Raw genomic sequence first — 26,835 nt, 5'->3', positions numbered from 1 at the left:
CTCAGTCGCTTAAGCATCCGATCCCGGCTCATGTCATGATCTCACGGCTCGTGAGTTCAAGCCCCATGCCGGGCTCTGTGCTGACAGCTCAGAGCCTAGAGCCTGCTTCGGATTCTGTGTCTCCCTCTCTGTCCCTCTCCTGTTCATGCTCTGTCTCTGTCTCAAAAATAATTAAACACAAAAAAACTATAAAATTGTAAGGTGGCTTTATACTTATATTTTAATATGGTTTTTCTCCCTTTTTCTAGCAGAAAATGACTTCCGTATTTCCTCTTTAGGTAAACAAAAGTCCATCTGTAAAAATCTGAGGCAGGGAGGCTTAGGCAGCTATCTAGTCATTGCATTTGGAGAGTAAACAACTCTTTCACATGGATATTAAGTCAACCCTGGCACACCTTCCTTGAAAATGTGTTTATATTTAAAAGGTTTTCTATAAACATAAAACAAAGAATAAAGGTGAGATTTCGGAGGCTATAATTAAGCAGACTGATATTTATCATAGTAGCGTCAGAAACACCTATAAAATAAGTAGATGAGTAACAGAATTTTAAGTTTTTTGGTAATATACCAAGATCACTTCAGTGAACCTCATTGTAGGAAGGAGAGTAGATGGTGGAGTAGGAGGATCAGAGCTACATTTACAGAACTGAAAATGGCCTGAAGGCAGGCAGAACAGGCCTTCCACAGCTAGTCAGAGAGAGAAGGCCATATACAAAAGGGTAAGAAAGGCAGAGATGTGATTGGAAACCAAACCCCTAACAGCACTAATCACAGATAGGACTGGACATCACAAACATGGAAATGCAAGAGAATCAGACCCCCCACCCCCCAGGCAGTCCTGGCAATGAGGACCCACACTGGTAAGAAAAGTTCCCTTAAAATCTCTGCCTCTGAAAACCAGCAGGGCTTAATTCCAGGAGCTTCATAATTAACAGGCTTAACTCCAGGGGAGCCTTAAGGCAATAGGAAACTGTAGTCCCTACTCTTAAAGGGCCAGCTTACTAAATAATTCCGCTGAAAACACACCACAGAAGCAGCAGTTTGAAAATTGTCTGGTGTGTACGTGAAGGAGATTTATCGACGTACCAGAGGCGTAGGGATCTACAGGAGATTTCACTGGGAGCGAAAGTTCTGGCAGGTGCCACTTCTCTTTCACTCCCCCCACCCCCCATCTAGACAGCAGGACATTTGTGGGAGCCAGCTCTACACTCTCCATCTACCTTGTTAGCACTGTGTGCCCCACCTGAGCATTCTCCTGCACACCCACCCCCACTCAACACACCTGCCTCTGCAGGCACCCCTCCAAAGCAGCTCCTGACTGGAGCTCCAGAAGCAATGGCAACAAATGCAAAAATAAACAAATGGGACTATATCAAATGAAAAAGCTTCTGCACAGCAAAGGAAATCAACAAAATAAAAAGAGACGCTCCTGAATGGTAGAAAATATATGCAAATCATATATCTGAGAAGGTGCTAATATCCAAAATATGTTACAATCTCACAACTCAACACCAAAAAAATAAACAACCTGATTAAAAAATGGGCAGAGCACCTGAATAGACATTTTTTTAAAAGAAGACTAAAGGTAGCCAATGGGCACGTGAAAAGATGCTCAACATCACTAATCATCGGGAGATGTAACTCAAAACCAAAATAAATTATCACCTTACACCGGTAAGAATTGCTAGTATCAAAAATGACAGGAAGTTACAAGTGTTGGAGAGAACGTGGAGAAAAGGGAACCCTTGTGCACCGCTGCAGGGAATGGAAGTTGGTGCAGCCACTGTGGAAAACTATATGGAGTTCCTCAAAAAATTAAAAATGCAATTACCATATGATCCAGTTAGTCCACTACTGGGTATTCACCCAAAGAAAATGTACACATTAATTTAAGAAGATAAATGCCCCCAGGGTCACCTGGGTGGCCCAGTCAGTTAAGCTACAGACTTTGCTCAGGTCGGGATCCTGTGGTTTGTGAGTTGAAGCCCTGCCTCAGGCTCTGTGCTGACAGCTCAGAGCCTGGAGTCTGCTTTGGATTCCCTCTCTCTGCCCCTCACCTGCTCCCACTCTTTCTCTCTCTCAAAAAGTAAATAAACATTAAAAAAAAAAAAGATAAATGCTCCCCCATGTCTACTGCAGCACTAGTGTCCATTAATAGATGAGTGGATAAAGATGTGGCATATACATACATATATACAACAGAATGTTAGCAATAAAAAAGAATGGGATCCTAACATTTGTGATAACATGGATGGACCTAGAGGATACTATGCTAAGTGAGATAAGTCAGACAAAGACAAATACTATATGATTTCACTTACACGTGAAATCTAAAAAACAAAAGAAATGAACAAACAAACAGAAAAACAGACTCTTAAATATAGAGAACAAACTGGTGGTTGCCAGAAGGGAGGGAGGTAGGAGGAGGAATGAAATAGATAAAGGAAATTAAGAGGTACAAAATTCCACTTATAAAATAAATAACTCATGGAGGAGGTCCCTGTGTGGCTCAGCTGGTTAAACATCTGACTTCAGCTCAGGTTATGATTTCATGGTTTGTGAGTTTGAGCCTCACATCAGGCTCTGTGCTGACAGCTCAGAGCCTGGAGCCTGTTTTGGATTCTGTATCTCTCTCTGCCCCTCCCCTGCTCATGCTCTATCTCTCTGTCTCTCTCTCTCAAAAATAAACATTAAAAAAATTAAAACAAAAAATAAGTCATGGAGATGAAAAGTACAGCATAGGGAATATAGTCAGTACTAGTGTAATATTGTATAGGCACAGATGGTGAGTCATTTATTGGGGTGAGCATTGAGTAATGTATAGAACTACAGAATCAAGTTGTATACCTGAAGCTAATATAACATTATATGCCAATTATACTTCAATAATAATTTTTTACACTTCAATAATAATTTGTAAATGTTTTAATTTAAAAAAAAACATAGTCAATTCTGTTTTTAAAGAAACAACCAAAGTCGCAAACGAACTGATATTGTATGATTCTATTTATGGTACATACACATATACAGAGAAAGGATATTGTAATGATACACACCAAATTGTGTGAGAGTGGGTAGGAGTAGGAATAAATAGAAACTTCAAGGTTTTACCTTAGCATCAGAGTGACTCATATAAAACTGCCATTTTGTAAGTCAAAAACAGATATCAGCAATTTCATAACTTTTTCATTTTTTGCAGGAGGAGTTTTAGGTAATAAAAAATACTAAAGAACACGGATTAATCACATAATAACAACAAAAGAACAAGTATCTCCTTTTTCAAAACTAGGGGATTTGGAAGGGATAAATACATGAAACAGAAGGATTTTTAGGGCAGTGAAAATATTCCGTATGATATCATAATACTGGATACATATCATTATACTTCTGTCCAAATCCATTCAGAATGTATAACATTCAGAGTGAATTCCAGTGTTAAGCATGGACTTTATGTGATAATGACGTGTCCATGTAGGTTGATCAGTTGTAACAAATGTAACATTCTGGTGAGGGATATTGACAGCGAGGGAGGCTATGCATGTGTGAGTTCAGGGGGTTATGGGAAATCTCTGTATCTTCCCCTCAATTTTTCTGTGAACCTAAAACTGCTCTAAAAACTAAATTCATTGGGGCGCCTGGGTGGCGCAGTCGGTTAAGCGTCCGACTTCAGCCAGGTCACGATCTCGCGGTCCGTGAGTTCGAGCCCCGCGTCAGGCTCTGGGCTGATGGCTCAGAGTCTGGAGCCTGTTTCCAATTCTGTGTCTCCCTCTCTCTCTGCCCCTCCCCTGTTCATGCTCTGTCTCTCTCTGTCCCAAAAATAAATAAATGTTGAAAAAAAAAATTTAAAAACTAAATTCATAATTTAACAACAACTTCAGTATAATTAATCTGCTCCCAGATTATCAAATATTAACTATTTAATTTTTTGAGGCACTCTTTATAAAAGGAGTAAAGCAAGCATATCACAATGAATTGCCTTCCACAATCCTACTGAGTACAACGAAAAATTCAATATTAGCATAATTCTCCCCTACAAACAATGTTTACTTCAGTGTAAAAGGGAAATGGACTAAGGAAACAGATTTGGGTCACTGTAGCACATTCTAGCTATGTGATCTTATAAAGTTGGATAACCTCAGGGTTCTTATTTGTAACATGGAGATAATATCTATCTCATATGCCAAATATATAAGGCACCTAATGGACTGATTAGAATATTGAGACCCTCAGTAAATATTTTCCAGTGTAAGATTTCCTTTAAGTAGGTTATGGGTCCCAGGGTTGGATTTTGGGTGGTTTTAATACATTCATAATTATTTTATAATGGTATATCAAGTGAAGGCAGAGTTGGGTTTATCAATAACAGAAAACTCAAAGGAGGAGATTCAAGATGACGGGGTAAGAAGACCCGAACTCACCTCTTCGAATGGACAAAACAAATATACAGCTACATGTGGAAAATAGTCTGTGAAAAAACCTGAGAACTAGCCGAACACCTGTTCCACAACAAAGGATAAACGCACCACATCAAGACTGATAGGAGATGCAGAGACATGTTCTCACCAAACACCCCACCCCCAGAGGGGCAACCCACAATCAGGAGTGATCTAAATACACACACACACACACACACACACGCGCGCGCGCGCGCGCGCACACACGCACACACACCAAATAAGCTAATGTTACCATATATGTTAACTAACTAGAAGTTAAATAAAAACTTGAAATAAAAGAAAACATCTAAAAGATCTATGGAATGCAACAAAGGCAGTTATGAGACAAGTTCACAGGGATACAAGTCTACTTCAAGACACAAGAAAAATCTCGAATAAGTAACTTTACATCTAAAGGCACTAGAAAAGAAGACCAAATGAAGCCCAAGTTAGTAGAAGGAAGGAAATAATAAAAATCAGAGCAAAGATAAATGAAATAGAGACTAAAAAGACAATAGAAAAGATAAATGAAATTAAAAGCTGGTTCTTTGAAAAGATAAACAAAAATGACAAATCCTTAACCAGACACATCAAATTTTTTTTAAAAAAAGGAAAATGCAAATAAAACCAGAAATAAAAGAGAAGTTACAACTGATACCACAGAAATACAAAAGATCATAAGCAACTACTATGAATCTACACCAACAAATTCAACAATCTAGAAGAATTGGATAAATTCCTAGAAACCCACAACCTTTCAAGACTGAATCATGAGGAAATAGATAATCTAAATATACTGATTACTAGTAAGGACAGTGAATCAGTATTAAAAAGAAAACTTCTAGTGAACAAAAGTTCAGGATCAAATGACTTCACTGATGAATTCTACTAAACATTCAAAGATTTAATACCTATACTTCTCAAACTATTCCAAAAAATTGAAAGAAGGGAACACTTCCAAACTCATTTTATGATGCCATCATTATGCTTATATCAACCAGACAAAAACACCACACAAAAAAAAAAGAAAGAAAGAAAAAGAAAATTACAAGCTGGTATCCCTGATGAACATAGATGCAAAAATCCTCCACAAGATATTAGCAAACCAATTTCAACAATATGTTAAAAGAATCATACACCAAGATCAACCGGAATTTATTCCAGGAATGCAAGAATTGTTGAAATCAATCAATGTGATATACATTAACAAAATGAAAGATAAAAATCATATGATCATCTCAATAGATGCAGAAAAAGTATTTGACAAAATACAACACCCATTTGTGATAAAAACTCTCAACAAAGTAGGTGTAAAGGAAATGTACCTCAACATAATAGAGACCATATATGACAAACTCAGCGAACATCATACTCAATGGCGAAAAGCTGAAAGCTTTTCCTCAAAGATCAGGAACAGGACAAGGAGGCTCATTCTCACCACTCTTTGTCAACATAGTATTGGAAGTTCCAGTCATAGCAATTAGGCAATAAAATGAAATAAAAGACATTTTCCAATTAGTAAGGAAAAAGTAAAACTGTCGCTACTTGCTGAAAACCCTGAAGATGCCACCAAAAAACTATTACAACAAATGAATTCAATAATGTTCTAGCATACAAAATTAATATATAGAAATATGTTGCATTTCTATAAATTAATAATGTACTATCAGAAAGAGAAATTAAGTGAAAAAATCCCATTCACAATTGCATCCAAAAGAATAAAATACCTAGGAATAAATTTAACCAAGAAAGTAAAAGACCTATACTCTGAAAACTATACAACATTGATGAAAAAAATTGAAGAAGACACAGATAAATGGGAGGATAAACCACACTCATGGATGAAGGAATTAATATTGTTAAAATGTCTATTCTATCCAAAACAATCTATACATTCAATGTAATAATCCCTATCAAAATAAAATGACATTTTTCACAGACAAGTAGCTTAAAATTTGTATGGACCCACAAAAGACCCCAAATAGCCAACACAGTCTTGAGAATGAAGAATAAAGCTGAAGGTATCATCATCCCTGACTTCAAACAGCACTTCAAAGCTATAGTAGTCAAAACAGTATGGTACTGGCACAAAAACAGACACACAGATCAATGAAACCGAATAGAGCCCGGAAATAAACCCATGCATATATGGTCAATTAATCTACAACAAATGAGGCAAGAACATACAATGGGGAAAAACAATCTCCTCAAATAAATGGTGTTGGGAAAACTACATACAGAATGAAACTAGACTATCTTACAGCATACACAAAAATTAACTTATAATAGATTGAAGACTTGGTGGCAAGATCAGAAACCTTAAAACTTCTAGAAGAAAACTTAGACAGTAATTTCTTTGACATGATACATAGTAGCATTTTCCTGATATCTCTCCTCAGATAAGGGCAACAAAAGCAAAAATTAACAAATGGGACCACATCAAACTAAAAAGTTTTTGCACAGCAAAGGAAACTCAACAAAACAAAAAGGCAATCTACTGAGTGAGAGAAAATATTTGCAAACCAAATATCTGATAAGGGGCTAATATCCAAAATATATAAAGAACTCCTACAACTGAATAGCCAAAAGCAAAAACTGGACAAAAGATCTGAATCTAAAGACATACAAATGGCCAACAGGCACATGAAAAGATGCTCATCACTAATCATCAGGAAATGCAAAACAGAACCACACTGAGACCTCACATCTGTCAGAATGACTAGTATCAAAAAGACAAGTAATAACAAGTGTTGGTGAGGATGTGGAGAAAAGGGAACCTTCATGCACTGTTGGTAGAAATGCAAATTGGTGCAGCCACTAGGAAAACAGTATGGATGCTCCTCAAAAATTTAAAAATAGAACTATTGGGGTACCTGGGTAGCTCATTCGGTTAGTGTCCAACTCCTGATTTTGGCTCAGGTCATGATCTCACAGTTGGGAGTTGGAGCCCCATGTCAGGCTCTGCACTGGCAGACGGATTCTCTGTCTCCCTCTCTCTCTGCCCTTCCCTTGCTTCTGTATGCTCGCTTTCTCTCTCTCTCTCTCTCTCTCTCTCTCTCTCTCTCTCTCAAAATAAATAAAGAAACATTAAAAAAAAATACAACTACCATTTGATCCAGCAATTCCTCTTCTGGGTATTTATCTAAAGAAAATGAAAATACTGACTCAAAAATATATATGCAGCCTTATGTTTATCGCAGCATAATTTACAATAGCCAAGATATAGAAGCAACCTAAGTATTCATTGACAGATGAATGAATAAAGAAGATATTGTATTTACACACACACACACACGAATAAACTCTTGCCATTTGTGACAATACAGATGGACCTGGAGGGTATTATGTTAAGTGAAATAAGTCAGACAGAGAAAGACAAATACTGTAAGTTTTCACTTATGTGTATAATGTAAAAGATAAAATAAGTGAACACACAAAACAAAACCAGACTCACAGATACAGAGAACAGACTTATGGTTCCCTAGGAAAGGCAGGTTGAGGGAGAGCAAAAATGGTGAAGGGGATCAAGAGATATAAATTTCCAGTTATAAAATAAGTCATGGAGATGTAATATACAGGACAGGGAACATAGATAATACAGAGAGACACAGATGGTAACCAGAGTCATATGGTGAGCATTTCAAAATGCACATAAATGTCAAATTACTATGCTGTACACCTGAAAATAGTATAATATGTGTGCCAATTATACTTCAATTTAAAAAACCAAAAATTCCAATCAAACTATAAAACAATGAATTTCATTGGCTCACATAATGGAAAATCAATGTTAGGCTGGATTTAATTCTGTTTTTCTGACTCTGTCAGTTTCTCCCTCCTCTAGGTGTGAGTTCAACCTTAAGGCTGATTTTCTTTATGGTCAGAAGGTAGCTGCCAACAGCAAAAAAGAAATATATATCTTTGTTGATATCCACATATTCTTTGACTTTTGTGACTTTCTCTTAAAAGACAAATTCTCTTAAGTCCTACTGACATAGCCCTGTCCATGCTGAGACAATCCCTGGCTAAGGAAATATTGTCCCCATGACTGGCTTAGGCTGATTAAGAACTAACCTTCACTCTGGAGTCAGTTTTCTAAACTATAGGTAGACAAACTTTTTCTGTAATGGGCCAGATAAAAAATTTTAGGCTCTGTAAACCATGCAATCTCTGTAACCACTGTTCAACTCTGCCTGCCTTTAGAGCATGAAAGTAGCCATAAAGAACATGTACACAAATGAGCATAGTTGTGTGTCAATAAAACCTTTTTATGGACACTGAAATTTAAATCGCATATGATTTTCATGTTGTAAAATATTAATCTTCTTTTCACTATTTTTCAATCATGTGAAATATAATACCATTCTTAGCCCACAGGACTAACAAAATAAGACAGTGGTGCATATTTGCACATAGAGTGTAATTTACTTTTCTGTTTACAATGTAAAGAGGTAGAATGTATGTGCAGGAATCGGCCATAATATTCACTCTAGTTACCTCTGAAGTCCCTTTCAATTCTGAAAATGTATGATAGTGTAGAATATTTAAATCTATATCTCACTTCTTTGGAGATAAGTAGTTATAATTAATTTGAAATAAGGTAAATGATAAATTGCCAACATATGTGACTTTACACTGAAATCTTGCTAAGATGGAAAAATGTATATAAATATAAAATATGTAGCATAAACTTCATAATGAGAGTTATAAAGTAGGTTATTAAAACACCAAAAGGAGGGGCGCCTGGGTGGCGCAGTCGGTTAAGCGTCCGACTTCAGCCAGGTCACGATCTCGCGGTCTGTGAGTTCGAGCCCCGCGTCGGGCTCTGGGCTGATGGCTCAGAGCCTGGAGCCTGTTTCCGACTCTGTGTCTCCCTCTCTCTCTGCCCCTCCCCCGTTCATGCTCTGTCTCTCTCTGTCCCAAAAATAAATAAACGTTGAAAAAAAAATTTTAAAACACCAAAAGGATACCATTGTATCACAGCTTCATCTGTAAGCTGTGATGTGTATCCTCAGTTCAATATTCTAATCAAAATCAAGTGAATCATATAAAACCCCATGTACATAATTACAATTATTAGTTCTTACCAAAGTACAGTCTTTCCAGGCTTGAGCACTTCAAAAACCTTTAAGTCACTAGCTTCACAGTTTTTCAGAAATAAGGGCTTATTTGAAACAGTTACATAAGAGAAAGTAAATAGAAAAAAATGCTCATCTGCTCATTAGCCACACAGAAATACACAGTAAACTCCTCTGAGGTATAACTGCATCAAATAGATCCTAATGAACTAGAAAAGTTAATCATCTTGCTTAAGAACATAACTTATACTGAGGTGAGATTTAAGTACCAATGGGAATCTGATTCACTAATCACTTTCATTGTTCTCTTCACCACTATAACATACATTAGTGTTAACCTTGAAAAGTAGGAAAGGATAATGAGCCATAATGGCTTTGGGCCCAGCATCAAGTCCTACAATCTCAGCAGGCTATGATGTCTAAATAATACAGTCTAGCCTGCCAAAGCACAATGCCAAGATCTGGGTGATATCGGAAGAAGCAAGAACGAAAAGGATAAATAAGTCACATGCTTCTAGCACCAAGCAGGCTCTAGGAACACTAGTACCCTTTGTGGAAAAAGCCTCAGAAAATGAAAATTAAGTTTCATTTTAACTGGGCAATTATTTTATTGTGATCAATCCATCTTGACCAGTGAATGAAAACCTCCAGAGATCATGAGATGTTACCAATTCTATATAAATCTCTGCCTCTTAAAAGATAGTCATATACATTAAAAGCCCATTGTTTTACAACTTCAAAAGATGTGAGGGGTAGGAGTGAGAAATAGAAAGAATCTAAATTCAACAGTTTGCTTGAGCCCATTCACAGGAGTGTGTACACTAAAAATGTAAACTACCCTAAGAACACTTACTTTCCAGATCAAGGATGGTAATAGTATAGACATATTTTACAATGTGGCTATTTCCATACTCCCAAATCTGCAGATTACATTCAGTGGAGCAAAATATTGATTTCTCCTCCAATAGTCTATTTTTAACAACAAAAGTTTTTTAATGAGTTGAGAGCTATGACTGATAATCTGATCATGGTACTAACTTTAATTTGGTTTTCATTTCTTACTCCCATTGACAGAATTAGGTTAAAGCATACACACGCAGACAGAATACTTCCATTATTAATCTTTACGGTGCTGAATTTCAAAGAGATTAACACAGACCATAAAATCACGTGTAATTTATATGAATATAACTAAGAAGCATTTTAAATACAATTAATCTCCATATCAGAATAAATCATGGTAAGAAATTACATATGGAGAATTTAGGATTTGAAAAGGTTAAATAATATTTTGAAGGAAGACATTTAAGTTTATTCTGAGTTTCCTGAAACATTGGCAAATAGACATTTTTAAATTAACTTTGTCCAAAAGAAAATCCTACTTTAATTATACTAGACATTCTTGACAGACCTGCCAGATACAAATGGGATTTCCTCCTGTTAAGTCTACAAAAATCTCTTTAAAGAATTATCTAAGACTCTATTAAATCAGAACATTGATATAAAAATCCTTGATTATTCTAAAACAATATCTGGGTCATATTTCTCTATTAGAAAATGTCTAGAAAATATTAATGCTGCAAAGCCTGCACATTCACAAAATGTAAGAGTTTAGAGCCCTTAAAGATACATATTATATCCAGCTTTTGGAAAATTGAAACTAGCGATTCATATGTTAATAAGTGCTTAACATATAGGAAAACATGACAAATAAGAGGTGAAGATAAGTTCCAGTCTTATTATTAACCACTAAGTTCACAAATTATCATGAAATAGAATAAAACCAAACTTATGATTATAGGTTAATAAAAGAAATTATTCCCATGTCTGCAAGTATTACCTATGATACATCATTTTCTGTTTATCTGTTTATAAAATAGGGCATATATCCTCCTCCCTATCTCATAAAGGTTACCATGATAATAAAATATAATGTGAAAATATAAAGTTAGAAGTCTTAAAAATATGAAGCATACTTATTACGCTTAGCAATAGGGCTCAATTGCCACAAAGTAAAAATAGCAATAAGTAAACAGTAAGAAAATCATTATAAGCTAAAGGGAGAAAATGTTCTAATAAGATTTTATTGAAGGCAGAAACAAATACCTTTGGATTAAAGAAGTCAAATTACAATTACTCAAAAAGAGGGAATCTCTTCTCATTAATGAGTGAAAAGGAATCTAAGGTAATAGTGATCAACAAGTATTTTTAATTATATGTTTGTAATGTGGTATTAGCTCTAAACTAATGACATCTTCTGGATGGTATTTTACAGAGTGCTCTACACTGTAAATGGGACATTCAAGATGAGCTACTTTAGAGACAGAAAGATACAGACTAATTAAACAAGAAGAATAAAAGCTATTTGGGGTATCAAGTCTTCCATTGAACTACTTTCCTTTGTAAGGATAGACTTAGAAAATGTAATTTGCTTTCAAGAGCGAGTATTAACACAGCTAACAACCTTCCCACAGCTTGGGGAAAGGAGCAGTGGTAGGGAAAGGAAGCATAAATTTAGGCAATAAAACGGAACTAAGGTGATGAAATGAACAGAGGTTTAGTCAAATTCATGGGAGAAGATTTCCTGGTAGAAATAAATTTCTAAAGAAAGCATTAGAAATTATATGCTTTAAGAAATTTAAAACCTGGTAAAACTATGAAGGGTATTTTCTGAGGTTAATTTTGCCAGGTTGAGGAATTTGACAGCCTCATTAGATATAGCCAATCCAAAAGTATTTTGGATTACTCCATTTTTCAAAGGTAATGTCATCACTGACATAAACAGCAGAAACAAACTCCTTATTTGGGGCAAGATCTTTAACTTTCAGAATCTCAGTTTATTTATAAAGAAAGGATAACAATAATAATACTGAGGCCCAATTTTGTTTTGAGTATCAAAAAGATAGTATAGAATTACTTAAAAGAGCTTCCTAAATTGCAAAGTACCATGAAGAACCCAGCCATTTGGTTCCTAATTAAAACATAAAAATGTTTAGGGGCTATCGGCAGGACCCCATAATGTAAAGCTAAGAAATTAACTTGGATAACTACTGTTCCAGCATTCACAAGAAGTTTGCTAATTCCTAAGTTAACCCTTTTCTTTAAGTCTTGATTTAGAGTGATCTATTACTGCATCCTGTGTTCCTCTGAAAAGTATACTATATTTAACTTCATATAGCCTATTTGGCTCTAGTTATTTATTTTATTATTTTATTTTATTTTATTTTTATTTTTTCTAGTTAGGTATTTTATTTATTTTTTAATGTTTGTTTCTTTTTGAGAGAGAGCAGGCATGAGTGGAGGAGGGGCAGATATAGAGACACAAAATCTGAAGCAGGCTCCAGCAGTATTGACAGCTCAGAACCTGACTCGGGGTTTAAACTCACAAACTGTGAGATCATGACCTGAGCTGAAGTCTGATGCTTAACCAACGGAGCCACCCAGGAGCCCCTTTGGTTCATTCATTTAAAGGAAAAGCTCTTTGGGGCGCCTGGGTGGCTTCCTCGGTTAAGCATCTGACTTAAGCTCAGGTTGTGAGTTTGAGTCGAGCAGGGCTCTGTGCTGATAGCTCAGAGCCTGGAGCCTCCTTCAAATTCTGCATCTCCTTCTCTCTCTCTGCCCCTCCCCCATTCTCTCTCTCAAAAGTAAATGAACATTAAAAAAAGTTTTTAAAAATAAAGGGAAAGCTCTTCATAGGTGTAGTATGAAACTCAGAAGGAAGGCTTCTCTTTCCTGTTTGCTTTTTTTTTATATGAAATTTATTGTCAAATTGGTTTCCAGACAACACCCAGTGCTCATCCCAACAGGTGCCCTCCTCAATACCCATCACCCACCCCCCCCCCAACCTTCCCATCAACCCTCAGTTTGTTCTCAGTTTTTAAGAGTCTCTTATGTTTTGGCTCCCTCCCTCTCTAACCTTTTCATCCTAAGCCAGGATATCCTTCTTTTCACACATATCACAATGTATGCATGCCTATCTGCATCAATGTCCAAATAAATAATTTTTAAAGTAATTAAACAATCATTAAAATCTGGGCAACATCTACTTCAAGTCATTCTCTTTCTTCAGCCAGTGGTTGTAGTATAATATAAGGAACACACAACTCACAGGGGCCCTTAGATGGAACAAGCACCATGAAAATCTCAGAATTTCTATTTTCTTACTGAAAATTGGGAATGGCACCTCATGAGGCTATTCTGAAGATTAAATTATGTACATTATTTTTTAATATAATATTCTCTCACTTATGGAATCAAAAAACATTTACAGAGTTTTGGGGTGTTTTTCCTCCTCTGTAATATAATGCAGACATTAAAGTTTCCCTTAAGTCTTTCTACTTTACAAAAAAATTCTACATGGAACTGATTTATTTTTTCCAAACTAGAAATTTTTAAAAACTGCCCAAGTCCTTGCTTTGTTTTTATTTTTAAAATCTCCATTAACTATTTTATTTATACTCTTTCAAAACTTTTTGTATTATTTTGCTTTTATGAAAACACATTTATCATGTTTGTCATGTTTAATATCTTTTATCAAAAGATACAGGAGTTCTTTGTCCCTATTTCTAGAGTAACAGTAAGATGTTTCCTACATATAACTGCCTGTGTTCTATAGCCATAATAGGCTTCTAATACAAATCTCTCATCCCAGGGGCTAGTCATAGTATTAAATTACAAACTAATTTCAAATGCATTGCTTGCCATCCTCTGGAATTAATGAGTTTTATTTTAAGTTTAAAATAAATGGTCATACCTTTCTGTTCTATTCTAAATTAACAATTTTTGTATCTACTGAATTTTTAATATGATTATTTCAGGTATTTGAATATTGAAAAAATCATTTTCTAGTTTTATGGGGTTTTTTTCCTTCAATTTTCTAATGGTGACAGCTTAATTAAGCATGATAGTGGAAACAGTATATCCTAAATGGGAGTCAGGATTAGTTCTTTGTTCTAGACTTACCATTAACAAATTAGACCATATTTCTCCAAATTTCAACTTCTTTTATCTAAAATAAGGGGGTAGGAGAAAGTCATTTTTAAGGTATCTTCTGCTGACCATAAGAACTGATTTTCCAAGAGTCACAGAGTTATAAGGAAAAGAAAATAACAAACCTCAGCTATACCCATAAGAGTGAAACAAACTAAGGGAAAAAAAAGATATACCTGCAATTTCTTCTAAAGTGTTGGCATGCATGTCCAGTAACACAGTTCCATTCAGAATACAACTTCTCAGCTCAAACAAGCTGTGCAACGACAGAGTGGCCACATAAGGCTTGCTCCATCTTTCTCCTCCGTCTTCCACATCTTCTTCAAACTTCAGCCACCTACACAAATAAATATTATCAGCACATTGAATATCATATTGTAGATGAATGATCCTTTATCTCAAGAATAAAAAGCAGAAACAGAAAAACAGTCACATCGCTTCTAGATTTTGTGGGCTTGGGAAGTAAAACCTAGCCCAAGTTATTTGGTTTATTTCATTTTAATTCCACTTAAGAAGCATTCTTTTTGTCACTGAAAGATGTATAGAAAGCCAAGAAAAACTCAAATGTTATTTTTGTTAGTTTGTCAAGCTCTGAAAAAATATTTACTGTGTTTATTCAGTGGTCACTGTGAATCTGCTGTAAAATTAATAGAGTATACTTCATAGAAGGATAACGGCAATTGAAAAAGATGCAAAAGAAAATGAAAGAATACTCATTTTTCTGTAGTAGGAGGTCTTAAAATAGAATATTTGATCTCCTGATAATTTTTCCATTCGATTTTTAGGGAGACTAGTATAACTTGGGCCCTCTTCTGTAATAAAAATAAATATTAGGCATGCTTGGATGAAATGTAGTACCGTCATTTCCTGGGGACTACAGGAACCTATAAGCACTGAGCTCAATCTCTAATCCCTGGGCCTTCCTTCCAGGGATGGAGAACAGAGGAACCTGGATATCAAGGCGACAAATGGGAGACCACTGCCTTTTTGGAGTGAAATGAATTGTAATATTTAAGTTTCTTCAAGTAAGATAAGTGGAAGGAATGAAGAGAAAAAACGGAAGAAATAAAGAGAAACCAGAGATTCTACTGCTATGGCACAAGCACTAAATTTCTCTCATTCTTTTAGGGACTTGTTGTCTAATCCAAATAGATGACCAACTTAATTCCACCATTTGTAATATATCCTAAATAAAGCCTAAATTGCCTTTCCTCCCCTTCTCTTCACCATTTTCCTTATTTCTTCTCTCCTTAGTCATTTTTGCCCTAACTTCCTCTTTCTGTGCAATATCACTCAAATTCTCTATAAAATATTGTATTATTGTTTTATGTAGTCAAATGATCCAGCTCCAGGGGAGGAGAAATATGTTGCAGTAACTAGTGAGGGAATCAGTGGATCAGTCAGAAAATAACCAACCACGAGAGCTAGTCAGAATGATTAATGTGCAGAGTTCTAAGAAAGATAAAGAAAGCTATTGATCTGTCCTCACTGTTCAGGGAGTAAAACATTGTCAGGAAATGAAAATGAAACCAATAGGGAAGAATAGTTGTGCCTACCAAAAGTTTATAGACAGGGAATACCTAATACCTACCATAAGTTTATAAGATATTTGAAGGTTGCAAAAATTTACATTTAAGCTACAAGTCACTGACTGTATTTCTTCAATGCTGGAATTTTATAGAATTTTTTTGTCTACACCACTGGGAATTTTTCATATTTTTGGTTCTTAATGATTTTCAGGCCTTGATAGGGACATAATATTTCACAAATCATTTGATAGTTATTACTACTGTTCATCAACTAATTCTCCCTCTCTACCTAGTAAAGAATAAGATATCACCACCTGGCTCCCCTTTTACTGGGTGAGATGATATGACTACTGACTACCTCTGGATAATGAATTGTAAGCAGAAATTATGTGCATCACTTCCAGACTATATTTTTTGCCCATTTTTCTAATTGATTTGTGTTCATACTATTGAAATTTCGGAGTTCTTTACATATTCTACATATAATATTTTTGTCAAATATATGGTTTGCAAATATTTTCTCCTTATGTGCAGCTTGTCTTCATCCCCTTAACAGGATCTTTCATAGGACAAAATGTATTAATTTGGGTGAAGTCCAATTTATGAATATTTTCTTTTATAGATTGTGCTTTCAATATCATGTCTAGAAATTCATCATAGATGCCCTAAGTCCTCAGGTTTTCCTGTTTTTTTCTCAAATTTGTATAGCTTTATGTTTTACATTTAGATTTATGATTTATTTTGAATTAAGTTTGTATACACTCTGAGGTTTAGGTTGAAATATTATTAATTTTTAACCTATAGCTGTCTAATTATTCAAGTACGCTGTTGAAAAGACCATCCTTTTTCCATTTAATAGCTTTTGCCCGTTGTCAGAATCCAGGTAGCTATACATGGTTTGGTCTTTCTCAGTTCTCTATTCTCCTATATTTTTTCTCTCAAATTTGTATAGCTTTATGTTTTACATTTAGATTTATGTGTTCCATTGATCTATGTGTCTATCTGAAAAGAAATTTTAAAAACAAATCTATCTAAAAGGTATATTCCTTCTTTTAGAATAATTTCCTCAAACTGGAGGCTTGGTCTTTTAGAAAAGAAGAATGGAGTCTCTCGGAATTCCAGTTTGGTAGTTAAGAAAAAAAAATAAATGGATGGACAATTTGATACGGCCATAGATTTTATGAATATAAAATAGGAAGAAGCATAAGATACTTCCCATAAAAGAAACTCACAAGTGACAAGTGTCGAGTTTCTAAACATTTCAAGATTCAGTGCTTTAGACCAACTCCAGAATGATGTCAAAAGCTTTAAGAACTATTTAAATAATGTTTTTTAAAAGACTATGTTAAAAATTATATTTTATATTATATACATATATTCTCTATACACACACACACACACACACACCCCTAAGTGTATTTCTCTTTTCTGTTTCTTTATTCCATTTCATATTTCAAAGATAGGAATTAAGAGGTCTGGGAACACACCAAATCCTGTTTAAAGATTTGTAGATTTGTAGTCAGTTGCAAAATGCCTGATTGCAGTTAATGACCTAAAGTGCTGCAATTTATTCCAGTTTTCAAATAAACTCAGCTGACATTTGTTTGAATAGCAAACTACAGCAAACAAGAGTCTTACAGGCATGAATGAGACATAATGAACAATGAAAAAAAATCAAAATTGTAGGCCAATTGCATGACATTTTCTGTGGAGGGGGTGGACTTAAACCCTTTGAGATTATGTGATTTTCCTACGGTGTGTCTGGATCTGTTCTCATCCATGATTAACACACTGGAATCTCTTTCTACTAAACAACAATATAAAATAGGTGTTTCATGAATTCTTTGAAGATTAAGTTGATGATAATCTCTTCTGTAACACTCATATTAAAAATCTACAAAACAAAATTCTTCTGCAAATTAGAAATAGATGTTCTCCTTAGAAATTAACTCCCGTTTATTCTATTCCCGCTAATTCCTTTTAACTTTCCTAAGAATTTTTATTCTCTGATTCTACGCAAATAGAAAATAAAATACCAACCAAAATTGTAGCCTGGGGAGAAGTTACGAACTCTTAAGAGAAAACATCCTCTTTTGGGTAGGGCTAAGGCTACAGATGGTGGAAGACGGACAAGGTTAGGGTGGAGGCTAGATATTAACATAACAACAACCATAAAGTGCCTATTTTAAGGGGAAAGGGGAAGTGAAAGATATCCAAACCTAGAAATATTAGCTATTCTTTTTTTTTTTTTAACGTTTATTTATTTTTGAGACAGGGACAGAGCATGAACGGGGGAGGGTCAGAGAGGGAGGGAGACACAGAATCTGAAACAGGCTCCAGGCTCTGAGCAGTCAGCACAGAGCCGGACGCGGGACTTGAACTCAGGGACCGCGAGATCGTGACCTGAGCCGAAGTCGGACGCTTAACCGACTGAGCCACCCAGGCACCCCAATATTAGCTATTCTTAATCCATATTATCTTCACATCTCATATCTCATGGAAAAATCTTGATGACTTAAACCTTTCCTAATTTTGAATATCAAATGCTTTCAGAGCATCAGTAAATTGTTTTGATGAAATAATCCGTTTGACACTGCCATGTCTGTATCAGAGGCCAACTGCTACCCCCTGCTTTGCCTCTTCTGAGCACATTTGTGGGAAGCATTTTTAAAGGGCAACCACAGTGAGTCAAGCATGTTGTCTTCATAATTGCACATCTGTGGTATCTTTGCGGGCTTTTCTATTAATAACATTATATGTTATCTATAAGCAGGACATTGGAATTGTGCTGATTTCATTAGCCCTTGTCATATGGCTTCTTTTAGGGTTTTTAAAAGTGAACAGCTGTTTTTCACAAACATTTATTAAATAATTATGATTCAAAAATTTAGCTTCAAAATCTAAAACTTTGCTTAAGTTTTACTTGGCAACAGCAGTGGGCATGAATTATTCAAGATGTGATATGTGACAGGTGCAATGTGCTGATAAAATATCCTTTTTATTTCTACTATTAGGGTAGAAAATTATTAATCCCCCCAGAATACTAATCAAAAGAAAGAAGGGCTTCAAATATTTATGCTAATGACTTATTAGAATTAAATTGCATTTTGAAAATTAGATGGAATCCTAAATTAACTAAAATTAGTCCTTTTAGATGAACTAGGGCAACCAGAACAAAATTACTTCTGTTACTTTAAAACCCACTACATTTCTAAGCCCTCAATAAATACACTCTGTACTTCCCTGATGTATTGTGTCTCCGCCAAAATTCATCTACCCTCCTCTTCAATGTCTGTTGCTATTTTGATTGCTCATCAGATGTCTCCTTGAACCTCAAATAGCTGCACCATACGTAAGGTTCTAGAAGGATAGCTAAGAACACAGGTCCTACTGAATAACATGAGAGAATACTAATAATTAACTGGATCAACTCTTTTGTTCTTTATCCATGAACAACAATACATTTTGGTGGTTTAGGATAAACATGTTGTTCAGGTTAATCCACGGGAGTAAAAGGAACAGATCACTATTTTATCTGGAAGGTGAAAAATCACCAATCATTTTAAGAATAAGCGAGTTACTCCTGACAAAACACACATTCCAATCTTACTTCTCAGCTCTATCATGTAGGATGAGAGTAAAGAAAAGAATATAAAAGAAATGCTTCCAAACAGTACTTCCCAGCAATAAGGAGACTCAAACTAACAACAGCTTCCTAGTCATCATACCCAATAGATCGCCCTTTTTCCTGCCATCCAGGAATAGCTAGCATTTCTTATAACCAGGTCAAGACAGATGTGTCTAGCCTTAAACAGGGAGGTTTGCATTTTATTTTATATATTTTAATGGTTATTTACTTTTTAGAGAGAAAGCTAGAGTATGAGCAGGGGAGGGACAGAGAGAGAGAGGGAGACACAGAATCCGAAGCAGGCTCCAGGCTCTGGGCTGTCAGCACAGAGCCTGATGTGGGGCTCAAACACACGAACTGTGAGATTATGACCTGAGCCACAGTCAGACACACGAACTGTGAGATTATGACCTGAGCCACAGTCAGATGACTGAGCCACCCAAGCACCTCCGCATTTTAAATTCCTTTTCAACAACTCTTTAGTCATGAGAGAGTAAAATTTATAATGCTAATTGGTGCATAAGATTATCATATATTGTTTTTCTGTCATCAAATAACAAAGATGAGCATTCATATTATATATTTGAAAAAGTCCAAAGCAGTTAGTTTTTGATGCAGTTGGAAGAAAACAATAAGATGGATGGTTTTTAATCTTAAAATTTACCATGTCATATAAAAACTACTTCAAATTTAGTCCTATATTTAAAATATATAATAAAGCTTCAGAAAGAAAATGATTGCATGATTTTTTCATTAAAAAAGGTAATTCATACAGAATAACATACCACTAAACATTAAAAAAGGCAAATAAATAATACGATGGTTTGACATAAAATATGAACAGTTAGCTCACAGGAAAAAAATTAAAACATATGCAAAGATGTTCCATTTCACCAATAATTTTAAAAATGTAAATTAAGATTTATTTTTCATCTATAAAATTAGCAAAAAAAAAAATCTAAAAGTTTAATGATTTACTCCATCAAGGGTTTGAGGGAAATAAGCACTCTCATACACCGTTCATAAAAGTATGAATTACCAAAACATTTTATAAAGTCAATTTTACAATCTCTATCAAAATTTAAAAGCCTGCTGTTCTTGGTACATAAGTTCCACTGCTAGAAATTCACCTTACTTAGGGGTGCCTGGGTGGCTTTGATGGTTAAGCGTCCAACACTTGGTTTCCGCTCAGAACATGATCTCAAGATTAGTGAGTTGGAGCCCAGCATCAGGCTCTGCACTGACAGTGTGGAGCCTGCTTGGGATTCTTTCTCTTCCTCTCTCTCTGCCCCTCCCCTGTTCATGCGCTCGTGCTTTCTCTCTCTCTCTCTCTCTCTCTCTCTCTCTCTCTCTCTCTCTCTCTCCAAATAAATAAATACACTTTTTAAATAAAATTGTAAAAACTTATTTTGAAAAAACACCTATGTTGAAATGTACACATATCCTAGAAACACATTACAAAATATTTTTATCCTCACCAAATAGTACATAAATCCAGTATACCTACAGCCTCTTAGAATGCTTTCCCTTTCTTTAAAAAAAAAAAAGCCCCACACTCAAATTATCATATAATATGCCTAGTTTGGGCACAGGCCAGCGGTTGAAAAGATAGAAATAAATTACTTTTAGATTCTTATTGTTTTCCTGATGACACACAAATTATGCTGCTGTTTATCTTTCAGGCTGCAGCTGTTGCTGGCTCTGCATCACTGTTTACTATAATTGCTGTCTTCAGATCTCATTCTGACCCATATCCCATTATAGGATATGCCCAGGCCAGATGAGCCATTTCAGAAATCGACAGCACTCACGAATGTTTGCAAAACCGTGGCTTTACAAATCTCTTTTCCAATAGCATGAAAATTATTTCCTATACCTTCCCGCTCAGCAAAAATCCTCACCTGGCTGTTTCTCGCCATTCAGCATCCTCACCTTCACGCCAGCAAATCTCATCCAGTTCTGTGAAAAGGTCATGAGGAATGTGTTCCTCATCATCATCCTCAGTTCCAAGAATAAACTGTACTCGTTGTGATGGCGTGTCTAGAGAAAACCAGAGACGTGAGTATGCATTACCATGACTTCAAGCTTAAAATTTCCTGGTCACCCAACTCCAACACCACTCCAGACTCACACCTCCCTGCCCGCCCCCTGCAACACTTATCCATGGTAGATTTGGTAAACTAAAACTAAATTTAGCATTACCTGAAGTCTAGTATAATTTGGGAGCAAAAATATGTAAAATGTAGATGCATTATATATATATATATATATATATATATATATATATATATATACACACACACACACACATATATACATATATATATTCAAAATAATATTAAATGTTATGATTATTTTTGGATTGTTTACAGCATTAATCATAGAAACTATTTCTATATTTCCCTCACATACACATACATGCATTTTCTATCATATATGCTATACTTTATGGGAATATTTAGAACAGGCTATGATAAAATTCACTTATACTAAAACTATGCTGAATGTAATTCACCATGAACTCCTTTGTGAGGCTCTTTTTTAGTCACACCTTTGTCCCTTCCCGAACCCTGACAACCACTAATCTGGTCTCCACTGCTATGGTTTTACCATTTCCAGAATGCTATCTAAACAGAAACTAAATCCAAAATCATCCGAGTGCGATATCATCTACTGGTGGTGTTTGCTTAAACATTCAAAGATCTCTCAACCATGACTACGGTGCGAGTCACTACATTCTTGGTAGGGGAGTAAAATAATGCGTGGTTTGGACACAAGACACACAGTCTCAAAGGTGTACATGGTGTTCCTGGAAAGAACATGTTGTTCACAATTTGAGGGTCTCTGGAGAAGGGACCTACATCATTTAGCAAACATAGATTGACGGTGTTTTCTACAAGGCTTCCAGTCCTGCTAGTTGGCCTTAGAGTTTCCAGTTCGTTAAGATAACTGGATCTAGACCCTGTTTCTAGACACACTGCATGAGGACAGTTAGTCCAATCTGATCTGTTTGCCCACGCTACCCACGAAGTGGCATTTACTCATTCCACTGTGCGACCGCTACAGAAAAGGGGGTAGGGAAGACATCCAAAGGTGTTATTAGGGTTTTTGTGTGGGAGATGAAGGCACTGAGAACATCCTTGCATTTCTGATAAACTTCTTAAGCTCAAAAGCAATGATAATACAAACAATGGGCAGAGTCACCTAGCAGAGAATGGCAGGACAGCAGTCAATTATATTTATGGATCTTGTCACAGATTGGGAGAGACACATGAAGGTATCTTTCTTTATGAGGAATACTCCAGGAGAAGTTCTGGAAGATCATTAAATTCACTTCCATGCGGTACCATTAAACGTGTTCATCTCCAGAAGCTATACCTTCACCTTCTTTCCACCCTACTCACACCCAGACCTTTTGTTGGAAAGGGTAAGAAGTAAAAATGAAAAGGGAATTTTCATAAAATTTATAAAAATTTATGCCTTCCACTTGAATTCATGTGGGCCACTGCAGGGAGACTTGGCAAGCAGTATACTCAACCAAGTGGTGATTATACTTATTATTTAGGACCGTGTCAAACCGACAAGAATATCTAAGTGCCTAAACCAGAATTAAGTACTGAATTCCCGAGGCCCCCTGTTAGCTGGACTACCACTCAGAGAGTGTACCAATCAGGATGGACTAAGGTTGCTATAAGGGAAAAGGGATGATATATCACATCCAGAAATGGTCTTGGTGGAATCTTGGATAGTCAAAGCAAGGTTATTAATCCCTTTCTTCCTGATCACTATCCACCAAGTGGCTGAGAGTAAATTATCCCTTTCTGGGGGGAGCCACATTCAGTGACCAAACTGCCTTCGCTAATATGTAGTACGTGGACTAGGAGGAAAGGAGGAAGGCAGAGTCAGAAGTCTTTTCATTTTGATTTTTGAAGATGTCCTTCCAACATTTAACAATAACAGATGCCGGTGGGTAATAGGAACTGTGGAAGGTCCACTGGATTTTTGAGTGAATTTGGGGATAAAATAAAGCATGTTATCTAACTTCAAATGATTCAAAAAGCTGAAAACATAACACAGTTTAGTTTCAAGGGCCACAATGGCGTATCTAGAATCAACTGATCAGAGTGGAAGAGTGACACGATAACCTCAGATTAGAGACATCTGCTGACCTCTTATCAAGATAACATCTCCTAAATTCTATCCCGGTTTCCATGTAAGGGCTACAGGACTTTCCCAGGGCTGCAGGCTGACTACAAGAATTTACCTAAAATTCTTTGGTGAGTGTTTCATTCTTTAGCAGGTCATTTATATCAGCATGATAAACCCAATCCAGTACGGTAGGAGTCCAATATTAATTGGTGCCTAATCTGTGGTTTCCCCTTGAATTTGTCTCTTTTAGAGAAATCTTCATGACAGGGTCAAAGCTCTCTTGTAGCAGACAAGATCTACTGCAGAAAATTCCAAGAACTCTTACTTCCAACTCCAAATGATCTGAAGTTGGCATGGCAGACCGTAAGAGGAATCTGAGCTAAACAACAGCTCAGCTATTGCCATTCTCCTGTAACCAGCATTGCACGACCCACTTTACCCATTTCCCAAGAAAGCCAGCCAACATTCTCATGATTTGCCTGATTTGTGTACATAGGGCTGATGAATTTCCCTCTCATGCTCAGTGTAAGTACATATCTCTGAAACTATTGTCTGAAAGGAAATGCAAATTTGTTGTGCCAATTGTCACAATTGGACAAACCTGAGACTGACCAGAAGCTTGTCAAGGAAGTCCCCTTGCCTAAAGGAGGGTTGGTACCAACCATTTAGGCAGCTGTTTTAAAATTTATTCCCTGGTTCTCAGCCTACAACTATCCTTTCACACTGCCCCAATTCCTCCTTTAAACAGGCAATAAAGTAAAGGAATATTTATTGCTCCACTGATTTACAATTTGATCAGCAAGTTTGCTACCAATCCCAATGGACTTCTCTCAATCCATTAGTCATCCCATGAATCAGCTCTGATGCCCTCCTCCTTCATCCTCCAAATATCCATGTCTCTGTCAGCATCCCTTCCTCATTGCCAAAACTGTCAAGAACTGTGAAGGGTGTTAGCATTTACCCTGACATTTTATGGATGCTGGCAAAAGACAGGAGACTCCTAGAGACAAAACATAGTTTATCACTCACAACAATAGCATTCATCAGATGAAAATCATTTGTATTGGTACTCCAACCACAATTCCCACAGGAGAATGTGCAAAGAGCCAAGAGATGCTGCATAAACAATGGGTTGTGTTACAAGAGGGGGCCAATGTTATGGGACCCAACTCTTTCCTAAGGGACAGTAAGCCTCCCTGACCTCTGTCTCATAGAAAGACATGATGTTTACTAAACTGGACAGTAAACAGAGACACTATCTCTATCTTCCAAGTCTGTTCACTATACTGACATCCTTGAAAAGAAAGGCACAAAGGCAGTCAATGCCTCTGCTCACAAGATATAAAGGAACATGGCCACGAATATGGTTGTGGGGAGACAATTCTCCAAGGATCTGTCACTCTCAGAAAACATCTTTGGAGTCTGTCTTGCTAAATTGAAACTAGGCCTTATAAACCTTCTTACCATCTTTATACCTCTTAATATTCCCAACTTTATTTATCCATTCTTTAATTTACTCTCTAAGGATTATATATAAAAAAAAAAGGATGCCTAGGGATTTTGCCTTCATCATTTCCTCTTTGGTTTATATTTTTAAAAGATTATCTGATTATTTACCTAGAGATCTTTACTAGGTTGCTGGACACAAAATCAAAATATAAAAACCACTCTATTCCTATATTGCAGTAAAAATTATTTAAAAATCTAGTAGAAAAAAATTCCATTTACTTTAGAAGCAAAATACAAGGCTATCTAGGAATGAATTTAAAAATATGTAATACATTCATAATGAAAACTATAAAACTTTATTAAATGATATAAAAGTAGACCTAAATAAATGATTGAATATATACTAATGAGAAGCCTCAATAGTGGAAAACTATCTCATAAATTCAATGTTATTCCAACAAAACATTTGGTATTTTCAAATATTTTTGTAAAACACAAAAGAATGAGTAAATCTGTAACAAACGAATAATTACTGAATTCTATAATATTAAATATTTCACTTGTGAAAGTAAACCAATTAATCAGTTATTTAAAAGATTAGGTTACAATGATCACAATTGAGAGGATTTCAGAAGTCAGAAGTGAAAATATACATATAATACAAAACATAGCATCATACTTTCTGAGTAATAAATAAATGTTTGTGGTGAGGAATTGCCTATCTCATTAGCTTTGTCTTCTGCCACTCTTTCCCTTGTTATTCCATTCAGAGTACATTAGCTTTCTTTCAGATTCTTAAAAATACCATGCTCCTTTCCATGACAGGGTCATTGCACACACTGTTTACTCTAGCTCTCCTATGTATCGTTCAGCATCTACTTCGATGTGATATACTTCAGCAAGCCTACCTAAACAGCTTTGCAAAATACACGCAGAAACGCGCATATAAGCACATTCGTATGCAAACAATTAAGTTAGTCATCTGTTTTCCGAATTCATAGCACTCTGTACTTCTAGTTACACTTATCTTGATTGCAATTTTAAATGTGTTGCACAATAATAAATTAAATATTTTAAATTGTCAAAATTAGTCTCTTGGAAAAAAGTAGGAACAAGTCCTAAGAGAGAAAATTATGCATGCAAAAATGCTTTTCAAACTATAAAGCACTATATGAGTATTACTGATGATGATTGATGCTAGTTGTGTGTTATAATGACAATATAGGTCTATCAAAATAGATTTAGAGTTTAAAACAGGAAGAATGAGAAAATAGTAGTGCCATTGATTAAAAGAGCTATAACATGGATGGACCTTGAACGCATTATGCTAAGTGAAATAAGTCAGAGAGAGAAAGATAAATACTGTATGCTCTCACTTGTGGAATCAACACAAAAAACAAACACACACACACACACACACACACACACACACACACACACACAAAGAGATTTGTGGTTACCAGGGGCAGGGGTGTGGGGACTAGGGGAACTGGAAGAAGGTGGTTGAAAGGTATAAACTTCCAGTTATAAGATGAATAAGTACCAGGCATGTAATGTACAACATGATGACTATAGTT

General features: G+C 35.8%; 1 protein-coding gene across 7 annotated transcripts in view; it reads right to left on the bottom strand.

Moving 5' to 3' along the window:
• SLC4A10 (solute carrier family 4 member 10) overlaps positions 1-26,835 on the bottom strand; it is a 297,649-nt gene that overhangs the window by 117,400 nt on the left and 153,414 nt on the right. For all 7 annotated transcript variants that reach the window (XM_043576897.1, XM_043576896.1, XM_043576894.1 and 4 more), the window contains exons 4-5: positions 21,562-21,700; positions 14,680-14,840 (exon numbers count right to left, since the gene is read on the bottom strand). In XM_043576897.1, the coding sequence (XP_043432832.1) occupies positions 14,680-14,840; positions 21,562-21,700 (300 nt within the window). The remainder of the gene's footprint in view (positions 1-14,679; positions 14,841-21,561; positions 21,701-26,835) is intronic.

This window comes from Prionailurus bengalensis, chromosome C1 (assembly GCF_016509475.1).
Source record: "Prionailurus bengalensis isolate Pbe53 chromosome C1, Fcat_Pben_1.1_paternal_pri, whole genome shotgun sequence".
Lineage (NCBI taxonomy): Eukaryota > Metazoa > Chordata > Mammalia > Carnivora > Felidae > Prionailurus > Prionailurus bengalensis.
This window is presented reverse-complemented; position numbering and strand designations above follow the sequence as displayed.